This window comes from the organism of the source record quoted next, unplaced genomic scaffold (assembly GCF_019419815.1).
Source record: "Pyrus x bretschneideri cultivar Hongxiangsu unplaced genomic scaffold, Pyrus_bretschneideri_v1 Contig19, whole genome shotgun sequence".
Taxonomy (NCBI): domain Eukaryota; kingdom Viridiplantae; phylum Streptophyta; class Magnoliopsida; order Rosales; family Rosaceae; genus Pyrus; species Pyrus x bretschneideri.
In genome coordinates this window covers 6,984,890-7,011,299 of record NW_025999490.1, presented here as the reverse complement: position 1 = coordinate 7,011,299, position 26,410 = coordinate 6,984,890, and the positions used below count along the sequence as shown (strand labels likewise).

The 26,410-nt window shown below is 36.9% G+C and overlaps 3 protein-coding genes and 1 non-coding gene across 6 annotated transcripts; 3 read left to right on the top strand and 1 right to left on the bottom strand.

Moving 5' to 3' along the window:
- Window positions 1-1,173: 1,173 nt before the first annotated feature.
- Window positions 1,174-4,417, top strand: LOC103942670 (inositol transporter 4-like). 3 transcript variants are annotated; one of them, XM_048582566.1, is made up of 8 exons: window positions 1,174-1,451; window positions 1,697-1,862; window positions 1,982-2,052; window positions 2,171-2,506; window positions 2,615-2,722; window positions 2,883-3,482; window positions 3,565-3,634; window positions 3,727-3,863. In XM_048582566.1, coding segments are annotated over exons 2-8 (1,320 nt in total). In that variant the 5' UTR covers window positions 1,174-1,451; window positions 1,697-1,729; the 3' UTR covers window positions 3,729-3,863. The 3 variants fall into 3 exon arrangements, with proteins under 3 accessions (XP_048438523.1, XP_009351423.2, XP_048438522.1); XM_009353148.3 differs by lacking the exon at window positions 3,565-3,634 and having other exon boundaries at window positions 1,179-1,451; window positions 3,686-4,417; XM_048582565.1 differs by lacking the exons at window positions 1,174-1,451; window positions 3,565-3,634 and having other exon boundaries at window positions 1,808-1,862; window positions 1,982-2,048; window positions 3,686-4,417.
- Window positions 4,418-4,609: 192 nt separating this feature from the next.
- Window positions 4,610-4,690, top strand: TRNAL-CAG. Its single transcript has one exon. It is a non-coding gene; the product is annotated as a tRNA-Leu (tRNA).
- Window positions 4,691-5,533: 843 nt separating this feature from the next.
- LOC103943078 (inositol transporter 4-like) lies at window positions 5,534-9,397 on the top strand. The gene is made up of 4 exons (XM_009353311.3): window positions 5,534-5,904; window positions 6,053-6,567; window positions 6,757-7,362; window positions 7,454-9,397. The coding sequence occupies exons 1-4, from the start codon at window positions 5,769-5,771 to the stop codon at window positions 7,931-7,933; spliced, it is 1,737 nt and encodes a 578-aa protein (XP_009351586.2). The 5' UTR covers window positions 5,534-5,768; the 3' UTR covers window positions 7,934-9,397.
- On the bottom strand, window positions 9,138-11,437 carry LOC103943171 (U-box domain-containing protein 4). The gene is made up of 2 exons (XM_009353431.3): window positions 9,890-11,437; window positions 9,138-9,549 (listed from the first exon to the last, which is right to left on the bottom strand). Exons 1-2 carry the CDS (start codon window positions 11,195-11,197, stop codon window positions 9,487-9,489), a joined length of 1,371 nt encoding a protein of 456 aa, XP_009351706.1. The 5' UTR covers window positions 11,198-11,437; the 3' UTR covers window positions 9,138-9,486.
- Between the last annotated feature and the right edge of the window lie 14,973 nt (window positions 11,438-26,410).

The window sequence follows — 26,410 nt, the reverse complement described above, 5'->3', positions numbered from 1 at the left end:
GATGTTTTTACAAATCTATGGAATGTCAACCAAACCAGACTATCGGTACTCTACTCATGCCCTATTTTTATTTCTTGTGCGTACTAGATGCATGGTAAGACGAACATTTTTTTATGTTCATACTATTACGTACCTTTTTCACAAATAATAACAATATTTATAATAATTCCGTATGTGTATGTTTATCTTAGGTTGACAGTCTCAAGTTTGAATAAAGTGGAGGGAGAGTAGGTAAAGTAGTCGACAACCGACACTTTGTTCTTCACATCGAATTCCTATGATATTAGCGCCCGCTACAATATATGATGAAATTCGGTTTTTTCTTTTCTTGCCATGTTAATCTTGTTTCCACGTACAAGCATCCTTATCCTTGTGCCTTGTCACTGCAAAGTCACCTGGAACAAAATAGTTGGGAACCTGCCAAAAAAAAATAAACATAAAAATACATAGTTGGGCGAAAACTAAAGACTCGTCACAACTTTGAAGCGTCTTTTACTACTTGGGGAAATAGTCACACTAGGGAACAAACTGAAAAAAGTCAGATCATCTTCCAAATCGAATCAAATATCATATACCTGTATCGTATTCTCAATCGGGTACCAAAGATTGCAGCTTTGAAATTTTGAGGTCGAATTGAGTCATTGATTGTACTGAAAAAAGAAACGAGAAAACAAAAAAACTAACAGAAAATGGCCTTAAATTTTGGAACGATACTTGGCTACTCAAAGATGAGTAGGAACTCTTACTTAAAACTCCTAGTATTTTAATCACAAAGCTTTGTACTTATGATCATAACTGTTCATACTATGAATCACACTGTAAAGATCATTTCTGGAAAAAATAGATTAAAATTAAGATCGTTTAGTCAATGTATTGTAGCAAATACATAGACGGTTCGTAATGCGTTTACCAATACTGTTCAATTGTTTTTAAACAGTTTGATGACTAGACAACTTTAATTTTAATTGATTTTTTGCAGAAGTGATATTTATAAGGTGATTTATAATATGAACTGTTCTGATTATACACACGAAATTCTATAAATTGACAACAAACAATTTTAAGAAATTTTAAGTAGAAATTCCAACTCATATTTAAGTAGTTAAGTATTGTTCTAAATTTTGAGTCAGCCTTTTTCTGCTGACTTTGTGCAGGAAATATATTAATTGCAGAAAAATCTGATTTCTCAATGCTTTTTTTTGTCTTTTATCCATTTGGAATCCTTTACTGCTCACTCTTAAATGTCTGTGTTCTATTTGCATAGAAACTCTCAAAAATTGAAACAATAAAGGAATCTGTTACAAAATTGTTTTATTTCAATACAAAATCAAATTTATTTAATTTTCATCACCAAAATTCAAAATACAGATAAAAAAAAGCAGCATCCAAAAGCCAAAAGTAGGCGGCTGAAGAACAGCAGAAAGAGCTCCACCATTAGGCATACGAATAAGGTAATGGCTTTTTCAACACCGCCATTCTTCTTATTCTGTTGTTGTTTTGCTTGTGTGTTGAAGAACGACCAAAGAATTTGAAAGGATTAAACATGTTTTATTTGTTTTATGGTATTAACTCGTTGCAAGAAAATTTGGAGGATTTTAGAGACAGAGGATTGGCTAATGATTGAAAATGTAATTAAGTGATATATTTTAAACTACTCTAATTTGCGGAGATGGGGTTTCGAACCTGAGCGCTTCAGGGTTAGAGTTAGTAGGAAGAAATAGTGAATGATATGGAGGGAGGACACCCGCCTGCTAGCAAGACAGAGTTCACAGAGTGTTGGAGGACAACATGGAAGACGCCTTACATTATGCGTCTTGCTCTCTCTGCTGGCATTGGAGGCCTCCTTTTCGGATACGATACAGGTACATAAAATCATACATATCACAGTTAAAACCCAGAAATTAGTTTGTTTAATTCAAAGGAATTCCCATGCATGATTAATTTTGTTAATTTTCTTCTGTCCGTTGTTGGAGTACTTTAGGTGTGATTTCTGGTGCATTACTGTACATTCGCGAGGACTTTCACGATGTTGACAAGAAAACATGGCTGCAAGTGATTTAATCTACATTGCTCTCCTCATGTTAATTACTAATTAGTCTGGATAATTAAGCTCATTTTTATGTTTATGTCAGCTAAATTTGTGGTTTTTTTCATTGACATTGATGAGCAGGAAACCATAGTGAGTATGGCAGTTGCAGGAGCCATCATTGGTGCTGCAATTGGTGGATGGATGAACGATGCCCTAGGCCGGAAAAAATCAATCCTAGCAGCAGATTTTGTGTTCTTCATTGGAGCAATAGTAATGGCTGTTGCACCAGCTCCATGGGTGATCATAATCGGGAGAATTCTGGTCGGTTTTGGAGTTGGAATGGCTTCCATGACATCGCCGCTCTACATCTCGGAAGCATCTCCTGCTAGAATCCGAGGTGCCCTGGTCAGTACAAATGGTTTTCTAATCACTGGAGGACAGTTCTTGTCATACCTTATAAATCTTGCTTTCACCAAGGTACCAACTAATAGATTTGAGGCTTTAGTCCAATAGCATTTTCATGGTTTCAATTTCCTTATCTCCAAATTTCGACGTAATTAGTTGTTGTAAATTAATTTGCTTCAGGCTCCAGGAACATGGCGTTGGATGCTCGGCGTGGCAGGAGTTCCGGCTTTGGTACAATTTGTATTGATGTTGTCACTCCCAGAGTCTCCCAGATGGCTCTACAGAGAGGTGATCTATAATCGAAGTCTTGTGTCCTGTTTTTTGTATGATCATGGTCGTAGTTATTCCAACATGTTGAAATTTTACATCCATTAGATTTTTGTATGATCATTCAATTTCCATGACATATATATTACCACACTTCAGCATATAATTTTCTGCTAAACAGAATAAGGCAGATGAGGCTAGGGCCATCTTAGAGAAAATTTATCCTGCCGAAGAAGTTGAGCGTGAAATGCAAGCCTTGCATGAATCCGTCCAAGCTGAAAAGGAGGGAGCAGCTGCTGGAGAAGGTGTGCTAGCAAGATTAAAGGGTGCCTTCAGCAACCCCGTTGTCCGAAGAGGACTCTATGCAGGCATTACTGTTCAAGTGGCTCAGCAATTTGTCGGTATCAACACTGTCATGTACTACAGCCCAACTATTGTTCAGTTTGCCGGGTTTGCATCCAACCAGACGGCGTTGGCACTCTCTCTGGTCACTTCTGGACTCAACGTGGTTGGCACTGTCATCAGCATGTGCTTCATAGATAGATACGGAAGGAGAAGGCTGATGATTATCTCCATGATTGGAATCATCACTTGCTTGGTGGTGTTATCCGGGGTGTTTTTCCAGGCAGCATCTCATGCTCCACGCATCAGTAACTTGGAATCCACACATTTCGGTGGCAATTCTACATGTTCTGCTTATGTTTCTGCTCCTAATCCCGGATCGTGGAACTGCATGACGTGTTTGAAAGCAGAGTGTGGATTCTGTGCTAATAAAGTCAATGTAAGCTCACCTCATTTACTTTGGGGAAATGATATCCACACACACCTTTTCCGTCTCACACATATTTATTTATGTATGTCAGAATTGCAGGGGAAGAGGAGATGTGCAGAAATCACTTCCCTGTCTCTTCTCGATTTCCTTGACACATAATTGTAAGAGTGACGTTATAAATTTACTTGTTTTTCTATTGTTGCAACTGCCAGTTTGCCCCGGGCGCTTGTTTGGCTTACAATGACAATATCAGGAGCTCATGTCGGGGAGAACATCGTGTGTGGTACACCAAAGGTTGTCCAAGCAAAGTCGGATTCTTCGCAGTGATCCTGTTGGGATTGTACATCATTGTCTATGCCCCAGGAATGGGAACTGTGCCGTGGATCGTGAACTCGGAGATATACCCTCTCAGATATAGAGGAACATGTGGAGGAATGGCTGCAGTTGCAAATTGGAGTGCCAATCTCATTGTGAGTGAGACATTTTTGACCTTGACTCATGCTCTGGGTTCTGCGGGCACGTTCCTCCTCTTTGCCGGGTTTTCTGTCATTGGACTCATAGCGATTTACATGCTAGTTCCTGAAACGAAAGGAATGCAGTTTGAGGAGGTTGAGAAGTTGCTTCAGAAAGGGTTTAGGCCCAAGCCATTTGCTTCAAAGAGCAAGCAAGTCGGCAAAAATGTTGAACTTTCCTGAGTTTCTTGTATGAATTCTGAAACTCGTGGGTGTTCTAAAGAGACATTTTTGTTCTCTTTCTTAATAAAGTCGGTCTATACAAAGCCTTTGGTAAATAATTTTTGTTTTATTTATTTATTTATTTTAATTATCCCACCATGTTAAAGGGGAGCTTATTTATATTTCCTGTTTTTTTACCAAGAAAACTCAAAGTTTTGGTGTTTGTTACAATGTAAGAATCAATCTTTTTATTTGAGCTTAATTCTAACCTATTTTTCTATCTGTTAAATTGAATAATGTATGTCATGCGTCTAATTTTTACTAAAACACAAAAAAATCTGAAAATAATTTCCGCACATCTATTTTTTCGTGAAAATGAAAAAGAAAAATTCACTTGTATATTATAACGTATTGGTTTGAGATTTAACCCTTTATAAGTGCATTGGTTTGAGATCATGTAGAGTCAAGATGGCCGAGTTGGTCTAAGGCGCCAGTTTCAGGTACTGGTCCGAAAGGGCATGGGTTCGAATCCCATTCTTGACATCTGTATCTATTTTTTGTTTTATAGCTGCTTTGTTCTTTGGCTTCTACTTTTTTTTGTTTTATAGCTGCTTTGTTCTTTGGCTTCTACCTATTTAACCAGAAAGAAATCAGTATTTCTAATTGTGATGAGCTTAAACATTTACAAAACGACCATGCTTACTGCAAAAAATAAATAAAAAAATACATGTTATAGTCTGGTGGAATGCAATTCATCCTTGAAATTTGACGATAGGGAGTGGTGAGTAGAAAAGATTGATTTGTATCTGTCTGTATGATTTAGGGTTTGCTGCGCATGCATGCGTCTGCACATTTATCAAAACTACATGGCTATCTTATATAACATCTGGCATGCGTATAGAGAATCAAAAACGTATAAACCGGTCAAAGCAGTATATATAGTGGTCAGTGGTCAGTAATCGGCTACGTTTTAGGACGTGTAAGAAAACAAAGAGCGAGGCGATGGAGAAAAAAGTGTAGAGCCTAGAGAATTCCACATTTTTAGAAAACTAGGTCAAGAGTGTATAAAGATTAGCAACATCCTTCAAACCCCTTCTCTTCCATGTCCGACCGTTACTAAAGTTGTTATAAGCCTTTCAACATCAGCAATCTCGTTGGCAAAATTTAACTTCAGTAATTGTCGAAGAAACAACTTATTAGGTGTTACTTATACAGAAAGTTGTTAGAGACCGTAGGATACAAGCGCATAACGACACCAAAAACTTAGCCGCTTAGCTAGGAAGGCACGTTTAATATGGATTTACGCGTGTTCTTAATGAATGTGCTGCATAGAAAATTTTTGGTATATATATTCATGCATATATATACTTTGCTATATGGTGGAACATTCGAAAGTTAATGTTATGTATTACTTTCAATTTCGAATCAAATAGAAATTAGTGTTACGGAGATTGAATAGTTATTTTTCTGAGGTAGAAACTGAAGACAAATAAGAACACGTCTGAGCCCATTCATTCGTTATGTAACTAAGAGTGCGTTGGCAAGTAAATGAGTGCATGCATACATTGATTTCGTTCTCAGCGAAAGTAGAGTTGCTTGGACGAAGACGAAGAAGAAGAAAATGGTGGAGGGGGGAGCCCCACCTTCTAGCAGAACTGAGTTCACGGAGTGTTGGAGGACAACATGGAGGACGCCATACATTATGCGCCTCGCGCTTACAGCTGGCATCGGAGGCCTCCTTTTTGGATATGATACAGGTAACTAATAGATGCAAATTGTTCTAAAAAAATATCTGCAAATTGGTTCCAAACAATATCTTAACACGAACAATTAATTACTTTATATGACAAACTTTCTTTGTGCTAATTAGTTGTATGTGTTGTTGTTGGTGGTGTGGTGCTGCAGGTGTGATCTCCGGGGCATTGCTATACATTCGGGAGGACTTTCGCGAAGTTGACAAAAAAACATGGCTGCAGGAGACCATAGTGAGCATGGCAGTTGCTGGCGCCATCATTGGGGCTGCTCTTGGTGGATGGATGAATGACGCACTCGGCCGGAAAAAATCAATTCTAATCGCGGACGTGGTTTTCTTCATTGGTGCAATAGTTATGGGAGCGGCTCCAGCTCCGTGGGTGATCATAATTGGGAGAATTGTAGTTGGTTTGGGAGTTGGAATGGCTTCTATGACTGCACCCCTTTACATCTCAGAAGCTTCTCCTCATAGAATCAGAGGAGCACTAGTTAGCTGCAACGGTATGTTAATTACAGGAGGACAATTCTTGTCATACCTCATCAATCTCGCCTTCACCAAAGCCCCGGGAACCTGGCGTTGGATGCTTGGAGTGGCCGGAGTTCCAGCCCTTGTTCAGTTCATATTGATGTTGTCGCTTCCAGAGTCTCCAAGATGGCTCTACAGAGAGGTGAGATTATCATAGTAGCTAGCTACATGTCATGTAATTGCTATACGTGACGTAAATGCTTAAGTTGTCAAACTGTGAATCTGAGGGTGCATGTCACAGACATGACCAATCAACTGTTCAAATTCACAGTCTAACGTAAGATTTGACGGGGGAACGTGTCACTTATAACTTGGTATTGATGTTAAACAGAACAAGGTGGATGAAGCTAGGGCAATTTTGGCGAAAATCTATCCTGAAGAAGAGGTGGAAGATGAATTGAAAGCCTTGCATGAATCTGTCGAATTTGAAAAGGCCGAGGACTCAGCAGCTGGGAATGGCATGATCCAAAAACTAAAGGGTGCCTTGAGCAACACCGTGGTTCGAAGAGGACTCTACGCAGGCATCACGGTCCAAGTAGCTCAGCAATTTGTCGGCATTAATACTGTGATGTATTACAGCCCGACCATTGTTCAATTCGCTGGTTTTGCGTCCAACCAGACCGCTATGGCACTCTCTCTCATCACCTCCGGTCTCAACGTTGTTGGAACCCTAATGAGCATGTGCTTTGTAGATAGATACGGAAGGAGAAGGCTGATGATCATTTCGATGTTTGGTATTATCGCTTGCCTTGTGGTGTTAGCCGGGGTTTTTTTCTATGCCGCGGAACATTCTCCGAAGATTAGTAATTTGGAATCTGCTAAATTCGGCAACTCTTCAACATGTCCGACTTATGTATCGGCTGTCAATCCTACAGCATGGAACTGCATGACGTGTTTGAAACAAGAATGTGGCTTCTGTGCTAGTGAAGTCAAGGATGTAAGTTTACAAAATAACTAATGAGTCTTTAATCATTAGAAATTAAATATTTAACCTTAAGTAATATGTGTTCCCCCTTAATTGTTGTCAGCTCGCTCCGGGAGCTTGCTTGGCCGCCAGTGATAATATCAGGGACATATGTCGTGGAGAACACAGGACATGGTACAGCAAAGGCTGCCCTAGTAAAATCGGAATATTTGCGGTGATACTATTGGGATTGTACATTATAATGTATGCACCCGGAATGGGAACAGTGCCATGGATTGTGAACTCGGAAATATACCCGCTGAGATACAGAGGGACGGGTGGAGGAATCGCAGCAGTTTCAAACTGGACGGCCAATCTCATAGTGAGCGAGACATACTTGACTCTGACGAAAGCGCTGGGTTCGGCGGGAACGTTTCTCCTCTTTGCTGGGTTTTCTCTTATTGGACTCATATTCATTTACTTGCTAGTTCCTGAAACCAAAGGAATGCAGTTTGAAGAGGTTGAGAAGTTGCTGCAGAAAGGCTTCAGACCTAAGCTATTTGCACCCAAGGACACCAAAGGCAAAGCCAAAGTTGAGGAATAGTATAGTCGAAAAGGGACCAATGTTATAATCGTTTGTGTTTTAAGCCTAGGACATTTGGTGAGGAATTACCATATTTTGATGACCATACTGCCAGAGCCCGTATTTTGATATCACGAAATAATTAATATGTACATGTCATGTCATTGTAATATGGTCTATTATATATCAATATTCTATTAGGTTTTACTTAACTAAAAGTTTTGGTTGTACGAGAAAAACAATGCAATTGATGAGCCATGCAATTATGAGTCATGCAAAATAATAACACACACTTTTTGGACGCGTGTGCACTTGTGACGCTCAAAAAAAGTTGTCAAAATAGGGCGCACCGACAGACGTTGCAATTGAGTAAGAAATGCAAATTGCAACCATCCAATCCAAACGGACAGGGGGACAAAACAATACCTGCTCCTCCTCCGCCAGCTAATGCACCATTTCTTTACTACGTATCGACAAACCACATAATATCATCAATTTGAAGAAAGATAATATATGTACACACTGTGCAGTGCACTGCACCATCAGCAGCGGGACAATTTTTTGAAAAATCTTTTTGGTTGGTGGCCTTCGGCTTTGCCTTGGATGAATTGCATGTAGTTGGACAGGTGGTGCGGGGGTGGGAGAGAGAGAGAGAGGTGATGGGGTAACCCAAGGCAGCTCACCTGCTTTATAATGCTCCCAAACGGTGTAGTATCACTTGCTGTTTGGTAGCCGAGAAAATTGACAAAAGATGTGGAGAATAAAGCATTAAAGTTGCATTCTCTAATGAGCAACGAATAACCGGACAACGAATAAGGGGTCCAGAACACACCACCACAAGTTGGAGGGAGAGTTGTATGAAATAGAAACGCCTAACCTATCACGAGACACTTCGTTCCTTAAGTTTTCCCATATGGCGCCGCATGATTGGTTTGAAAAACTGCCACCTTGGCATCGGAGTTCAAGATTCCAATTTAGGTACCACCAACAGAAACTAAACACAGAGCTTTGAAGGAGGAGAGAACATTTTGTTCAGCCTCCCTCCCACAGTATCTCCAACAACATATGAATTTCCAATTTTCCATCATACAGAACTTAGAACACAATCAATAACGAAGGAACAGAGACGATACTTTTGCAAGCAGATCACTAAAACCGGATAATCGGTAAAACCCTTTTAGCAAAATTCGGGTTTACGCATACAAAACACCACAAAACAACCACAAGGCAAACAAGTAATAGTATTCCACTCCTACAAAAAACCAAGTCAATGACAGAAAAAGAGGGCAAGAAAGAAAGAAAATACCCATCCAAAAAACCCTAGTTGAATTCATACATCTTAACTGCTAAGAAGTCCGTAGTGTCTTGCTCACTAGCTTCCTATAATCTCTCTCCCTTCTTACAATCATATCATATTCTTCTTCCTAGCTTCTCAACCACACTGTACAAAGTTACAAACCATGAAACACCAACACTTCCTATATACAAGTGCAATCAAACACTACTCAAACTACATACACAGACACATAGTATAGTTCCCTCTCTAAGTAGTGAAAGTACCTCCCTTCGCTTCTCTAAAGAGCCGAAGAGGACGCTTCTTGTCTCGGTTCTCTCAAGTACCCAAGAAGCGTTTCAGCCTGCAAAAACAACCAAACCCCCATTATAAACCAACCAAGCGAGCTCCATTAAGAACATGATCATACATGCAACATCCACATGCAGACTCGGAATTACAATATGCATGACAATTCGCATTTCATTGTATACTTCCTTCAACTAACAGCTTCAGCTGCCAATTTAAAACGAACAATCTTTTTTTTATTCGAGCGATATTCTAATCTAATCTAAACTGCGGGATGGGGTTTCGGTCTACAATATAAACAATATTAGCACCATTTCGTCTACACAATTATACACAATTTAACACATAAAAAGATTGTGGTACCAAATACCCAAGTAATGAAATGATCAAGATACCTTGTGCTTAGCTTTAACAGTCCCAGTCTGCGAAAGCGCAACCAATGGCGGAATCCCTCCTTCCCTCACAAGCAATCCTCTGTTCTTCACACCCTCACTGCACAGCTGCAACAGTGTCAACACCGCAAACTCCTTTCCTTTCACCGACCCATCTTCAACCGCCTCCACAAGCGCCGCCAGCCCGCCTTCCTCCACAATAGCCTCCTTCCCCTCCTCGACTCCCGCCAAGCTACTCAGCACAACCATCGCCTTCTCCGCCAAGCCCGTTCCCTGCTCCGCCACCAGTGCCACCAGCGGCTTCACAGCTCCCGCGCTCACCGCCCTCTCTTTGTTGGGCTTTATCGAGCAGAGCTTGTACAGAGTCGTCAAAGCGTCCTTTTTGCCCCTCATGGATTCACTTATTAACAGCGAAACCAGCGGGGGAATTGCACCGCAGGCTCCGATTGAGCTCTTGTTCTCTTCAATTAGCGCCAAGCTCAGCAGCGCACAGGCGGCGTTTTGCTTCGAGGTTTCCGTCCCCGTCTTGAGGACGTACACTAACGACTTTATAGCTCCGGCATTGGTGATTATGGCCTTGTTAGATTCGTGCAGCGAGAGGTTTAACAGCGCCGTAACGGCGTGCTCCTGCGTCCATGGATCACTGCACCGCAGTAGAGGAATTAGAGCGGGAACGGCGCCGGACTCGCCGATCAAGGCGCGATTATCAGCCCGATTCTTCGCTAAAAGCCTAAGCTTGGCCGCTGCAGATTGCTTCACGGCAAGCGACGTCGATTGGAGGCCGTCGACGCAGATCTTGACCGTCGGCTGAAGATCCTCCGGCGAAATGCTCTCGATGATCTCAGTCGAGAAGTTCTCCCTCTGCAAAAACCCCTGGCATGGCTCCGGTTCCGGCGCAGCCTCGGATAATTCGGAGGTCGGCGCGTTTTCCGGCGACGGCAAGCTTGCGAGCCGTTGCAATTCTCCCGATATGTCGCTGCTGCAGGCGGAGAAATCACTGAAGGCTTGGGAGAGCTGGAGGTACTCCTCGTCGGAAGACGCAGACTTGCTGGCGGAGCTGTGCGTGCGGAGGGCGAGCTCGCCGAGGCGCATGTCGACGACCGAATCAGTCAGGTTCTCGGAGACAAAAGGCGATCTTTCGGCGGCGAAGGAGGTGCGGGAGTGGTCGTCTTGGTAGATGTTGGAGCGGATGGTGCGCATGGAGCGGCCGGTTTGACGGTGGATTTTGGTGGAGGAAGGAGAGTAGAAGTTGCGTGTGTGAGGCGGGAAGTGGTGGCTGGAGCCGGAATGGGAATCTTGTAGAGAAACCATTCTCAAAGCTCGGAGCTTTACAGCAAATTTCAGAAATTTTCAGAGTGATTTGAACTTTGTTGGGATTTTGAATTTGGGGTTTTGAATTAGGACAAGTGTGGAGTAGTAAATGAATTCATGGTGTGGGAAAGTGTGGAATTGGGAGGGAGGGAGTCTGGGAGAGAGTGGATAGAAGATGAAGATGGAAGAGGGGCAGTGGGATTTATTTATTTTCAAGGGTCTATGTCATATGTCATCTGCATATGACCGCCTGTAGTGTCTGCTGGGAACCCCTTTTTTTACCCTTTTTTTTTTCGTACAATTCTCTTTATTTTAATTAAAAATTATATTTTTACATCAAAAAGTTTATTTATTTTACTTTTTATTTTATTTTTATGATTAAAACTTAACATTTTCAAACAATTTTCATTAGTTTTATTTTATTTTTACCTCATACATTTTTTTTTTAATTTTTTACCATCAAAACAACTAAATGTTTGAAGTTAAAAATTTAAAAAGAAAAACAGTGTGCATATTCCCTTGTTTTCTATTTTGTCAAAGACCTATAAATATAATGATATTCGTTTGCAACTGTAAACGAAAGATTTTCGGTTTGATTGGCATAAATTACAATTACGATTTAATATTCGCATATTCTAAAAATTAGATGTATCTAGCGATGCTATGGAGCAAACAATGATATGAAAACTAACTTTGACACTCTTATTTATTTGTATTTTTTAAGGATTGATTTTAAAAATATTTATGCAAAAAACATTTTCAATCATTTTAAAAACATTTCTAAACGAGCTAAGCTAATAACCTGTCAATAAATATTTGAGTCTTCAATATGGGTAGTCTATTGATTTTGAAAGCTCTGCTGGGCAAATAATTTGCGGCCTTTTTTTCATAGGAAACAAAAATAACACCTAATTTTGAAACTGACACACCCCGACCAAAATCAAAGTGTGCTTATAGAGGCCTTTCTAGCTCCAAGTTATCCTTTTTGTAATTTTCTGCAATCAGAGGCCCTTAGGTTCATTGAGCCCTATGCGGTCGCACATCTCCCACACCCTATAAGCTAACCATGACTTTTCATGCTCCTAAGAATTTTATTATCAGCCTGATTGTTAAAAGTATGTAAAAATTTGATGAAAACTAAGTGTTTCCTTAAGAAAGGGGTCATTCAATAAAGCATTTTCAATTATTGTTGTAAATCGTAAACACTTTTAAGTTGTTGATATAACGCGTGAATAAGGAACAATTAAGTTTGTGACAATAACTCTCAAAACTTTTCTTTGTGTACATGGATGGTGTTTTGCGTTTGAAGGAAGGTGGAGTCACAAGCAAAGCATCCTGTGCAAAATGGTCATAGACCACACATTTAGGGTTGAGGATAACGACACCGTTTGGCGATAGAAACTCATGGTAGAAACTAAAAAATTGGAATTGGCGTGGGGAGCTGATGTGACTGTGGGCAGTGGTCACAAATCCAATTGGCTCTTTTTGATGGGATGCGTTCGGTTGGACCTATCCGTCGGCGATAACCTGAAAGGTACGACGCCGTCGTTTTGTGAACTTTCCCAGCTTTGGTCAAAACTGGAAGGCTTGGCACGTAGACATGTGAGTTGGGGTGAAAAAACAAAACAGGTAAAAGTGATTTTTCAACATTTCATATCTCCTTGTACATCTTTGAATTATTAGATTGAAACAAAAACAAATGATGAAAATAAGTTACATGAAACGGGCATAAAAAATGATCATATTCCGCTCAATCATGTGATATCGTGTAACGTGATTAAGCATATATTGCTCGACTATTCAGTTTTATGTAAGTTTCTCTCATAATACGGTGTATAAATATTTTCAGTCGGAGTTTACGACAAGATTCAAATAGATGGGGAATGATACGTGTTGCCAGCTGCATCAGCCTGTAATGCTTCTGATCTAGCCGTCCGATACTCCTGACGATCAGTAGTTTAGCTAAGAGGACGGTGGTACTGGTGTTGGAGATGGGAGGGTCTGGAGAAGTGGGCCAAAGTCAACTACAATCTGTTTACTTTAGCCTGCAGCTTATGTAACTGGTGAGTCAAAAAGCAGCCAGGTCAGCCACACGTGCCTGACCAACACAGAGCCAGAGATGAAAGACCTCTTACTTTAATCATGACTACTCTTTAGGGTTTGGATTTTATCCAAGAAAAAAGGGGAAAGGTGAAAAAGTGAAAAAGTGCCCACTTATTTATACTGATCACTATGGTCAAGTCCTAATTACTAATTTAATCCACAAACAAAGATTAATGGATTTGTTATTCAAAAGGTGCCTACCTCTCCAACGTACGACCTTCCTCTAAAAAAGTTTAATGTACCATCAACGTGATTTATGTTTTAAGTAGTCAAATTTTTTTTCTTCAAATATCCAACAACTTTTTTTTTATTTTTTTGGTTTTGGTGAACATATCCAACAACTTTGTATTAAAATATTTGTTGTATCAAAACGTGCTTTCCAGCCACGCTAAAATTATCTCCTTCCTCTCACCTTCTAAACATGCTCACATATGCACAACAGTAGCGAACTACATTAGTTTGACAAAAAAAAACAAACTAACAGTAGGAAAAAAAATTATTCCAAATTGAAAACATTGCTCACCAATATAAACTTATTATTGATTCTGATCTTCCATATCATAGATACAAAGAATTGGCTCACCTAATTATCAAACTAAATAATATAATTTAGTTTGTATTGTATTTTTCAGCACCTAATCAACTTTTCTTTGTGTCTGATCTGATCTACTGTCCATTTCCTATGTATATCTCCAATCAATTTATTTTTAAAATTTTCGTTGATAATTCGGTAGCGCCACACCCTTCAACAAAGGGTAATCTGTATATATTATAATCCTTACTCAACGTGCGCACGCATGCATGTTATGCAATTATACAGATGTTTTATGAACAACATATATACATAATAGAGAAAATTCTTTAATCTTACGAGCATTGTTATATGATCTAAATTAGTTTGGATTATTGCTTCATAGTTTTGTAAATTCAAATCATTCACTGCTCGTAACATTTAATACTACAAGCATAGAAGCGGAACTCATGTAATAGATATTGTTTATTTCCTCAGTATTCATTATAAGCTCAGGAAAAGGATCATCGTCGGATCCTTTTCGTGAAGATCAGTGATCGTGATTGTTCATTATATATCAGTGCGGTCATAAATCGTTAGGTACTATTTATATTTAATTTTAATTTTAAATTTTGAAATGATTTCTAACTGCATGATGTACAATGAACGATCACAATCACAAAATCTCTAAGATCCTCAGAAAAAGAATCCCGCAAGGATCATTTTCCATAAAGCTCATTGTTAATCCAACATGCTGAGTTGTTTAGCACCCTAACTGCAGTTTTGAAATTTGCAAAAGATGGTGTTTGTCCTTGTACGACACAATTTTCAGAGATTATTTGTACAAAACTTATTGACGTAGATCAATCAGATCATGCCACGTTACAAAAATTTTAATTAAGTAGGTTCTAATAGTCTGCCTGCTATATTTAATTGTTCTTGTTTAGGACCATGTAATATGACACATTGACAAAAATTATATTTTGATGACTATCCGTCCTAGGTTTATCAAGTCAAAAGTATTGATTCATGATTTTCAGTTAGTTGATGAACTCACTTCAGCACAGACAGTATCTTTTATGATAACGCGTATTTGACTACGAACTTCTAGTAATTTTCAATGATATCGTAAATGTTGGAACTTGGAAATTAATTTTACTTGGAACACACGATTATACAGAAGAGCAATGCTAGTTAGATCAAACTTGCAATTTATATGAGTGTTACTAAAATGTAATTACGTTAATCAATATTTAAGTAATCATAATTTAATTATTAATATAATTTAAATAGATGGATTATCTAATATTACCCTTATACAAAACTATAATTAAGTTAAATGAAATTACTTATTAGGTTTTTAAGACGAGAGGTTATCATGATGGCTGCGTTGACTTGCAACAAATTTGTGCGCTTTTTCGCGAATGAGTTTTGATGTTTGTGGATCACCATGAGTTGCAAGCCAGGCCGATTGACATAATAACTCTAATCATGATTATGGAAACACTTTTAGTGTCCCAAACATGTGTTAAAGACTTACAAGGTTTTACTACAACTCTGTATAGTATAGAACATGACGATGCGATCACGATATCATGGTGCATTCGGAAAACTCCTCAAAAGAGCTAGCCCGAAGTACGTGGAATAAAAAATTAATGAGGATGTTCATAATGAAGGTAGTCGAGGTTTCATTCTAAAATTATTTCATTACATAAGAGGATCACTTTCTTATAAACTATCATAAGGATCATAAGGTTCCTTAATTCTTAATGTTTAGAGTCTCATGAACCCCACATGTAGGATATTGTTTAACTCTAACACGTAAATAATTGATGAGATTTCATCCTGAAATTAATTTAATTAGCAAAAGATAACTTCATGTAACTTTAAAGTTTTTTAATTCGCCAACGCAAAATTAATTGATATATAAAAGACTTAAATTTAAATGCAACCTCAAATTTAAATCCCTCACATTATAGGATGAGATGTAATAATAATTTTTGTATCTCAAATTTGTATTTTTTTTCATTGAAGATGCCCTTAATTTGTGGGGTTAGGTTTTATATGTACAAATTTGGGCTTCGAAGATAACTCTCGGGTTTTTATAGATTTTGATGGTATATATAGAACTGAAAACTCTAGCTAGCTGGCTGTGACTTGTTGTATGGCTGATTGGTTTGGTGTCTTATTTCAAAAGCAATGTGCATTGGTGTGTGCCCTAACCTTCGCTATATTCATCTTATAAAAAAAAATTATAATTTAATTAAAATGAAAAATTGTCAACCCTGATGAAGAAACTGTGTGTGGTTGTTAACTAGGCTTCATCCTCATCCATTTGAAACTGACAAGTTTGTTTACATGCATGCGAAACTATGGATTTGTGTTTCCGTACTGTTTGGCCTGGTTTGTTAGATAGAATTGGCCGGTTTGGTAGAACTGTTTACTATATTAAAGGCATGTTGAAGAAAGAAATAGATAATTTTTTTTATTTTGTTCAAATTGAAGGTTTATGAATAAGAGTTGTATGTTTTAGTCCTATACCTTTTTCGTGGGAATTAGTATGGATATTTTTTTTCTTCATGAATGACCTTCAACTTAGACAGCATATAAAAATTGTCATCGATTTATTCCTTCAAAATGCTTTTAATATATAATAGTCATATTCAAGCCAATACTCTCTACCAAACAAGACCTTTGCGTACTAGTTAGAGCCAGATCATGTATATACACACATATGTAAATCTGTTTATATGCATGTCGAGTCGGTGAGTTTTCGAGCTGTTTTATATCTAAATTATCTCAAAACAGCACAACAGATTTGAAAGGCAAAAAAATATATTAATTTTCCTCATATATGTATGTATGTATGTATGTATGTATGCATACTTAATTTCCCCTTCAACATAAATGCAAATCGATTAAGAGGCTAGATTATGTGTGTAGTGCGTGTACATATAGACGAAGACGTTTTGAATACGATCGATCTTTAGTGAATACTAATAATGCATGTATATATATGAACCAACTGTGTTTGATGTAAAATATTAACGTTTGAATATTTAAAGAATTGAAAGCTTAACTACTATTAATACACGTGTTTGATTGATGTTATCGAATGAAAACATTACTTGAAGTCGGTGATATTTAAGTTTTTAACGGCATGTGATGATACATAGGTAATGCTAGAGAGATAAAATTTGTATATAAAATTTTGTAAACTAAATAACATGTAAATTAATGATTAGATATTATTTAAGCATTGATTAATATGCTTATTCTTATTAGCGACATATCATTTTGTTTTAAATTTTATTTACATATTTAGTATTACTAGCATTACTCTTTGTATATATTCACTTTTTACAGCACGCGCCTGGAATCCGCAAATATGCTTTCCTTTGCCAAACTAATCGATGAAGTTGTAACTTTTGTTGATCTTTAATGACATGCATGGCCCATGAGTCCTCTCACTCCCTACTTCAAATCTTTCATTCGTGTCTTTTGAAGATTACCTGAATCTGTAAAACTGTATGGCTGTATTTCTGTGATGAACTGTATGGCTACACACACACACAGGTCCTTTATGCAAAAGAATTCCCTTTTTTTCAAAAAATAAGATTAAGTGTGGAACCCACTTCATTTCAAATTTTAACGATCCGAATCATCTATTTTGTAAGTTTCGTTTCATAAGTCATCCTTACAAAAATTCAATTCAATTTGAAATCATTTGCCTATTTAATTATCAAGATAAAATTTTATTGTTTCTTATATAATAAAGTATTCGTTAATTTATTTGAACTCAATTAGATGTCTTAAACATTTTCAATTTGGCTAATACTTTACAAGGATAATCTATGAGATGCAACTTGAAAAATATACGGTTCAAATCGTTAAAGTTTGATGTGGTGTAGACTCTACAAGTAATCTCCATTTTTATAAAAAAAAAAAAAATGAAGATCCCTTCCCTTAAAGGTTTTCCTATATATATATATATATATACACACACACACACTTGTGTGATGGACTTTCTAAGTTGTATAGAATTGAGACCGAGTTAGTAAGAAAAAAATTATAAAATGTCAGATACGGAGGATTAAAAAAGCAACTTATGATCATTATAAAAGCATGGGAGACTCATTTACAAATGACTACTTGCAAGCACTGGATTTGCATTTCTAGTCGTCTTATCACATTTTGTTGTTTGTTTTTTTTTGTTTTTACTAAATTGGCCTCAACGACTCATGAAGATTTGAAAGTCTCCCATCCAAACATAGTTTAAATATTCTAGTGACTAGAGAGTCTAGGCTACCAGCCCCAACCCCTTTTTACCAAGTAAATTTTCAGTAAAAATGTCATACTAGGGTAACTCTCACATTAATTAGAATCGTCAAGTAAAAGTAAAATACAAAGAATTTTGTATTTTTATAAGAAGTGTCATAAATAAAGTAGTCAGAAGTCTTCCTCCTTTTTTACACAATAGTAGTATTTGATAAGCTTACTGCTGGTGTTAATCGAACGTAGCCACCAACCTGTTTTTGATACGTTTAAAATTAAGAGTGCTTTTGGAAATGGAACTGTTTAGTAGTAGTGCATACTGCATGCCAATTCTTGACATAACTTGCGAAGCGAATCATCGTGGTAAATAGGTTTTGGTCATTTCCTGAGAATGGCAAAGCTGAAACTTGAAGGAAACTGAAGGATAAGTAATCACGTACGTTTGTCTTTCATCATAAATTCATAATATGCCATGCTGCCATGCATATAGCTAGTTAATTAAACTTAGAGGGTACAGTGACTACGGCCGTGACCAAAGTCCCTTTCTTGCTTTCAAAATATGTATTTTAGGGCTGTATTGGGATGCGATAGGAGATAACGATGTCTGGCTTTTAGGTCATAAGAGAAACTTACACTGTCAATGTTATGTGTTATAATTTATTTCACGTGTTAATTTGTGATTAACATGAAATTCTTTGATTGCATCTCGGGTGCAAGAAAATTTTTTCTCCTCCGTACAAGAAAAGCCGCTCGTAGAACCGCTGGGCACAGATGTGGCCCATGGGCATGCAGATGGGGATGGCTGACCCGTCCGAAAGCTACAACTTAATAGATTAATAGGAGGCTCAAGTCTTCAAATTTCAAATGCATTATGCATGGTTCTTGGAATCTACGACTCCCCTCCTCTTCTCTCCTCTTCTGGTTGGTACTTGGTACCTAACTTTTTGGCCTCGCATGCGCAAATCCCAAAGAACACATTTCTTCTTTATTCATCGGATCCTGATCCTTAGTTCAGGAGAGGATCTTGATCCTTATTCGCCAAAAACAAACAGTCCTAAACATGAAACATGAAAATCCACGTCCTTTTTTTATTTTGTTCTTCTAAGTAATTTTTAATTTCTTACACACATTTTTTTTTTCATCTATTAATTTTATTTGACTTATTTAATTAAATCGGAAAAAATATATCAGTGTGTAAATTAAGAAAGAAATTATGTGTGGAAATTACTTTCTTTTTGGTTTGATAATTTGTTTGTGTGGGATGTTGCAAATTGAAATCGTGTTTATTAGGTTTCTTGAAAAGTGGATGCATGGTAATCACTTTCGACAGAAGCCATAATGATTCTCACTGCTGGCAAATGGTCCACCTTGTCTAATCAAATGACCTTTTGGGTTTTACAGAATAGATCTGGACAGTTCCTTGCTAACTTTGAATTCTGAGTTTATATGGGCCCAACTGGGTGCACTCGGGAGAGGTCTAGCTGGGGCCTATCTATGAACTGGGTTATAATTTCGTGGGCCTGCAATTTGGCCCATCATGACGTATTCTATCTCGATCAAGCCCAAGCTGAAGACAATGCGTTGTATTGCGTAACCCTAGGGCAGCACACAATGGGTCTTGCGTCTCTCTCTTTTGTTTTTTTGAATGAGCTGAAACTATTCGAAGTGATTTTGCGTATTGTTTTGTAGGAAATATTTGTGTTCAAGCATTTTTGCTTTAAGGGTTGTTAGTACAAACACGTTGAAGCTTCGTGAAGAAGCAATTTATGAACTAGTAGCACTTTCATATTTTTATGCCAAATGCAATCTAAAGCGTTTTGTGGACTAGTAGCACTTTTCATAAGTGTTTTTATGAACTAGTAGCAATTTCTTATTTTTATGTCAAATGCGTTTTACGTTGTCAAAAATCGCTTTCAACTATTTCAAAACAATCTTATATATTTTTTTTAAATCCAATTGGTTTTTTTTTTTAAAACAAACTTGGAAGTGCTATATGAAGAAAAACATGTATGGTTCTTCTCCAAAAAAGCCTTATGACCAAGAAGCGCTTCTACATCAAAAAAACCCTAATTTCATATTCCGAAACCTTAATTTTCACGTGATATGTGGAGTACGGTGTACAGCTTCCATATTTTGACGAGATGGTGGCTTTATAGGCTTCCAAATAAAAGTCAGACCAATGGGAATGCCATTCTTACCGAAGCGTTGACGGCTTCAACTAAATAATTGAGAAAGAATAGAAACAGAAGTTGAAACATTCTGCATCATTTTGTATGTTACATTAGTTTCTAGTATTAATTGATACATATTAAGTTTATGATAATATAATTAATATCGATTAAGTTTATGATCGTGTCATCATAGAGGCCTAGGAAGACTACATACAAACAAAGTGCAGAAGATTTGAACTCTAGAAACAATAGGTGAGGAGAATCAGCTTTTAGTTGGATGGATTATTTTATTTTAATTTTTTTTTTGTCGAAATGCAAATATTATTAAATTCGAATAAAAACATTAACATCCTAAGCCAAAGTGTTAAACTACTCTGGTTCGAGGGATTTCCAAGTATATATGGACATTACTAATAGGTTGCTGAGTACTTAATTATTACATATGGAAAGAGTAATCTTCGTAAGAAAACTCACGAAGCTCTGTGGTTTTTGGTTGAAATTAAGACTGCTCACCTATACGCTCAACGGCTCAAGTCATCCTCCTCATTGAATACGTCATAGCTCTATTATACAAGAAAGCTGTTAATCTCAGCTTAGCTAAGATAATATCGTCTGTTAACTAGTCTTTAATCTCACCTACTCCACCAAGGAAAAAAGATTGATGGCTAAGATTATGCATGCATCACTAATATCGTCATTGTTTCTTTTCATAATTCTTCTATAAAATATAATTTACTAAAATGGGTAAGTTTCCACTTATATTCTTTTTTTTTTTTTTAATGAAACGATAGTTTTTTTTTAGTACCGAATTCATCATCCACGAGATTGGAACCTAAGATCTCTCACTTTTAAGTGAAGAGGAACATCACCTGACCGTAGTACTAAGTGGTTTAATGAAATGATAGTTGATTCATCGTCATGAGCAAAAGATCATTACAAAGGCCAATTATGGCAGAGGAGCATCCTCAATGAGAAAATCTAGAATTAAATCCGGAGGGGATTCAATCTAAATACAATCATGATTAACTGTAAGACTGTATCGAGCAAGTCTGTACGCAATTTCATTAGCTTGGCAACGAGAATGGGTAAAAACAAGTCTCAATGATTGTAGGAAGCAGCGCTTTGATGTCCTCAATAATCTGACCAACTAGAGAGAGATTAGTTGAGTAGTCCCTCAGCGAGTTCACAATCTAAAGCGAGTAAGACTAAAGAAATAATGTTGTGAAAACTCCTCGATCTTGCGCAGACTCAACAATTAATATTCTTATTTTACACGTATATAATTCACCCATCATTTTTTTCTACCTCCATACTTTTATTTTACATTTAGCCGTTATATTGAAGAAATCAAAAGATAATCAAGAAACAAAAATGAATAGAACATGAATAAAGAGGAAATGAGTGCGGAAAACATTTTCCAATATAAGTATTACATCTTGTTGTATATAAATTTTGATACAAAAGCAACATCAAATACTGAGTACGGTATACGACTAAAGTTATAAATTAGAGAGGAGGGACGGCCCCGCCGGTAAAGAACTTGGTACATGTTGCACGTTAAGCTATGGTTAAAGTTCAACAAAGCTTTGAAAACCACCTTCCTATTTAATTAATAGCCAATAAAAAATGACAGCTGACGCTGCCAAGGAATGGATCCTAACGGAAAAACATTTATTTTGTTTGGGCATGCATTTTATATAGTATGAAATTGTGTCGTTTTTGTAATTCGATTCCATGCTCTGTATTTGGTAATTGGAAATTAGAACACACACCAGACTAGACCAGGGTACATACCTACTTTTGAATATGTCCAGCGTGATACGGATCTTCATAAAACATAGAAAATATCGAGAAAGGAAGCAACAGGCTTTCAACCTTGGTATTACCTACATGCGACTGAACATAGGTGCCCAGATTATCTACAGTAGTGTTTATCGAATCTATTGATCGATGAAACGAATCATTTTCTTTGAAGGATCTTGTCGTTATTGTTATTTTATGTTACGATCAAAAGGAACATACTTTCTCCGTTTGTTTTTTTGGTCTTCATCCCTATAATTAGTTCAGGAAAGTGAATACTATAGGTGAGTTTTAGTTTTGTTTCCGAGCCGACTCCACTCCCAGCTAGCTCATGTCATGTCGATCTCCCCTTTATAGAAACAACTATTCCTTCCTTCTATTTTGTTTTTTATTCCTCTATCTATCATGGAGCTCAAAATAAAATCACAATTAAACACAATATTTGGGCTAATTCTTTATGATTCATTTGAGCCTAGTGCTAATCTCATTTTGAATACTGTAAGAACTAAGAGTGTATAACTTGCTATACTTTCATTAAGGATTGTGAAAATCACTTCCACCTTCGACGAAACATCTCTTCTATTTTTCCTTGCCGTCTTCTTAAGACGCAAGTTTTTAATATTTAGGGTTCCTACTTTGTGAAATTCTCTACTGCATGAATGGCGGCTAAAATTAATATTTATTTTTACCCGTACGCAGGTGGATTTTACTGTGTACAATCTGGAATCGGTTAGCTGGATGGAAAAAGTCATCGCATCGTGCAGCAGACTCATAACTACACAAGAGAAGATACTAGAAAATTACAAATTCAAAATAAAAAGGAAAGCAAGAGAGACACGCTATCGCTATGTACAAAGTCCATAAACAGAATATGTTCATTTTTGACTTCATTACACAGGATACTAGTCTCATATCGTCATATATTCAATTCAATATTTCCGTACATATTAGAAGAAACTCCATTTCCCCCTTTCTTTTTTAAATCTCACTCCATCTGTACAAATATGATTGTCTTCGGAATATATACACCGACGCATTGTCAAGTCTTGCCGATTGCTTCAGCTGAAACTCACCGTTAATTGTGAATGCATGCGTTGACTATACCTGTTCCTGATCCTCTGTGTGTGTTTATATTATTATAAACCATCACTTCAGGCATATGTATGTATATACGTCAGCTAAATAATAACAAACAAGATATTTTGATCAACAACAGTGGCCATTGACTTATACAAGTCTACAGACTCTAAAAGCACTTCGAACCTCGGCTTCTCTGTTCACACGCAGTTTCCTATTCCCTTACCATAAATCTTAATCGGTGTTCATCACTATTATTTTGAGATAATTAACCATTGTTACATGTAATTTCAAATAATTGGCATCAATATTATGATAACGCAAAATAACAATACTTGACATCAACATGCAACACGGATATGCTATACGCTATACGCAAGTGAGTCGTCTCTGAGGTTGTGCCACCGCACAAAGCTCCTAATTCGGAAGGCTCCCAATTTATTATAAGGAGTTTTAATAAAACACTTCCAGTACTGTTCATTTTTATCGAAAAACACTTTTTTACCTTTTTCATAATACTATTCACTACACCTTTATTTGTTATTTTTCATTAAAACTAAAGTTTTTTAAGACTTTTTGTTAAATTTTCTTTTATTTTTATATTATTTTACGTATATATAAAGTATATGTCTAAAGGAGCATCAATTCATCAAATTAAGTTCTTAGCGTAAGTGTTTTTGCGCTTTTTATCTTTGTAATTCCAACTAGGTTCGAGTACCTCCTAGGGCACATCCTTTTATGTTTACTTTAAAAACAATTGTATTTAAAAGCAAGACGTTTAGGTCACTTAGTACTATGGTTTAGTAGTATTTTTCTTCACTTGTAAGTGAGAGGTTTTAGGTTCAATTCTTGCCAAAAGCGAATTTGAACCACATTATTGCAAACACTTTGTGAGGCTAAGCTCACTCCCTCCCCTTTAGTATAGATAATATCGTTTGTTCTAAAAAAAATACAAGGTGTTTTGAACCTAAAAAACATGGTAAATGCATGGAGGTACCTAGACCACACCACGTTAGTTTTATTTATTTCTTTTCCATTGTATTAATTTACACACAATAAAATAATTATAAAAAAATATATACTAACTAAAAGTTTAGACCTCAGAAGGATCTCTGTTTGAGTCTTCGAACCGAGCCCCAAAATCTTAGGGCTATGCAAGTGTTATGTATTCACAAATTATCAGTTAAGCTTGCCTGTATAAAGAACACATACAAGACATGTATTTGCATATAACTACAAATAATTCTACAAAGATCGTCTTAAATATGTTATCATTTTCTGTTAATCATATAATTATTGAAGTTAACCTAATAATTTAATGCTAGTCAGTATTACGGTTTGATACTATTTCTCTTCATTTGTAAATATGGTCTTAGGTTCGAATTTTGTGGATGACGAATTCGATACCACATTAAGTTGTCTATTGTGTGGCTTAGCCGAACTCTCCATTTTCTTTGTATAACTATAAATATATCGTTTATACTAAAAAAAAAAAAAAAAAAAAAAGCCCCTAATAACTTAATAATTAGGAACACATCGAACTCCAGAGTACGTATAATTAGGGTTTTGTTACCACCTTCGCCATGTTCCCGGGAACACGTACAAGGACGACGAACGTCAAAGACCGCGGCAATGCGGAGCACCTGGAAACGGGGAAACGGCTTTTGGGGGACGCTGCCCAGCTGTTGTGGGTCCCAACGGGACGTTGTGTCAAAATGATACGGTGCCGTGTGGCTTTGGTTTGGTTTGATTTGACCAGGCATGGCCAGGCTTCAGTTGTTGAGGTTTTGTGTTTACCTGCTCAACCATACCTAACCCCAACCGATCCCTTTGTTTCTTTCAATACGCCTCCGTGGAAGTAGTGCCAACGAATCGTTTCGTGCGAGGCCGGAGTCGGAGGAAGCATCAAGGAAGCACAAATGTACGATGCCTGAGCGGCTCAATGGACCTGGTTTTTTACACCCGTTCAACACGTACACACTGCAGCTTGACTGGTACTTCGACCCTGCCCGTCGCTTTGACTTTGTCAGTCTAAAGTCTTTAGTGCACCACTCTAAGAAATTGCTCTAATTAGAGTAATTAGGTTGGAATTAATGGTCAGGTTTAGGTTCTGTAAAACCAATTCACATGTTGTAATATGGGTTAATAGATGTAAAATTTATTCTAACACGTGATATTAGAGATACCACGCATCAATGTTTTAGTACAACATAAAATTTATTATCGTTTTGGTGTTTACCATAATTCTCATTTGGATTATTAAAACTGAATACATACTCACTTGTTCTAATTAGCCGGCTCTTCTAACTATTAAGTTTCTATCCTAAACCGGTGAAATGAAAATCCTAGGAAAAGAATTATGAACTTTTGTTTTGATGGTGATATCATGATTAATTAATCAGGTTATGACATAACGGGATTAATTAATCAGTTTATGACATAACGGGATTAATTAGAGTTCAGCAAAACTTTTTGTTGAGTTACTTGCAGCTCAATTAAAAGAAAGTTAATGGAAAATTATCAACGATTTTGGTTTTTGATATTGATTTCCTTTTCATATATGATTCTTAATATTGATTTTTTTTTCTTGATATAGTAAATTATCGACGATTTTGGTTTTCGATATTGATTTCTTTTCATGTATGATTCTTAATATTGCTTTTCTTTTTTAAAATAGTAAATTATCAATGATTTTGATTTTCGATATTGATTTCCTTTTCATATATCGTTCTTATATTAATTTTCATTCTTGATATAGTAAACTATCAACGATTTTGGTTGGATATTGAATTCCTTTTCATATATGGTTCTTAATACAAATTTTCATTTTTGGTGTAGTTCAAGGTTTTTTTTAAGATTGACCAAATTAAAAAAAGAGAAAACTTTTTTAGTGAGATTAAACGTTTCCAAAACAGATTAAACGTTTCCAAAACATTGTTTCGAAAAGAAACTTTGAGATCGAAAACGTTATTGTATTGGAGGATTTGGGGAGAGACTTTTGTTCTCACTGCCGACCGACTTGTCTTGCATCGGTGATTCCTTGATCAATCGAAATCACCAAAAACATCCACATGTCCCTCTTCTTGTTGAAACGTTGAAATATGAAATCGAACAAGAAGGTTGGGCAAGAAAGCGAAGGCAGGTGCGAAAAGAGAAACAAAAAGAAAGTATATTTTTCAAAAAAAAAAAAAGAAAACAAATACAAAAAATAAGAAGTTTCAAACCACTCTGAAAAATGGAACTTTCCCCGACAGACTACCCAACAACCCTAAAAGT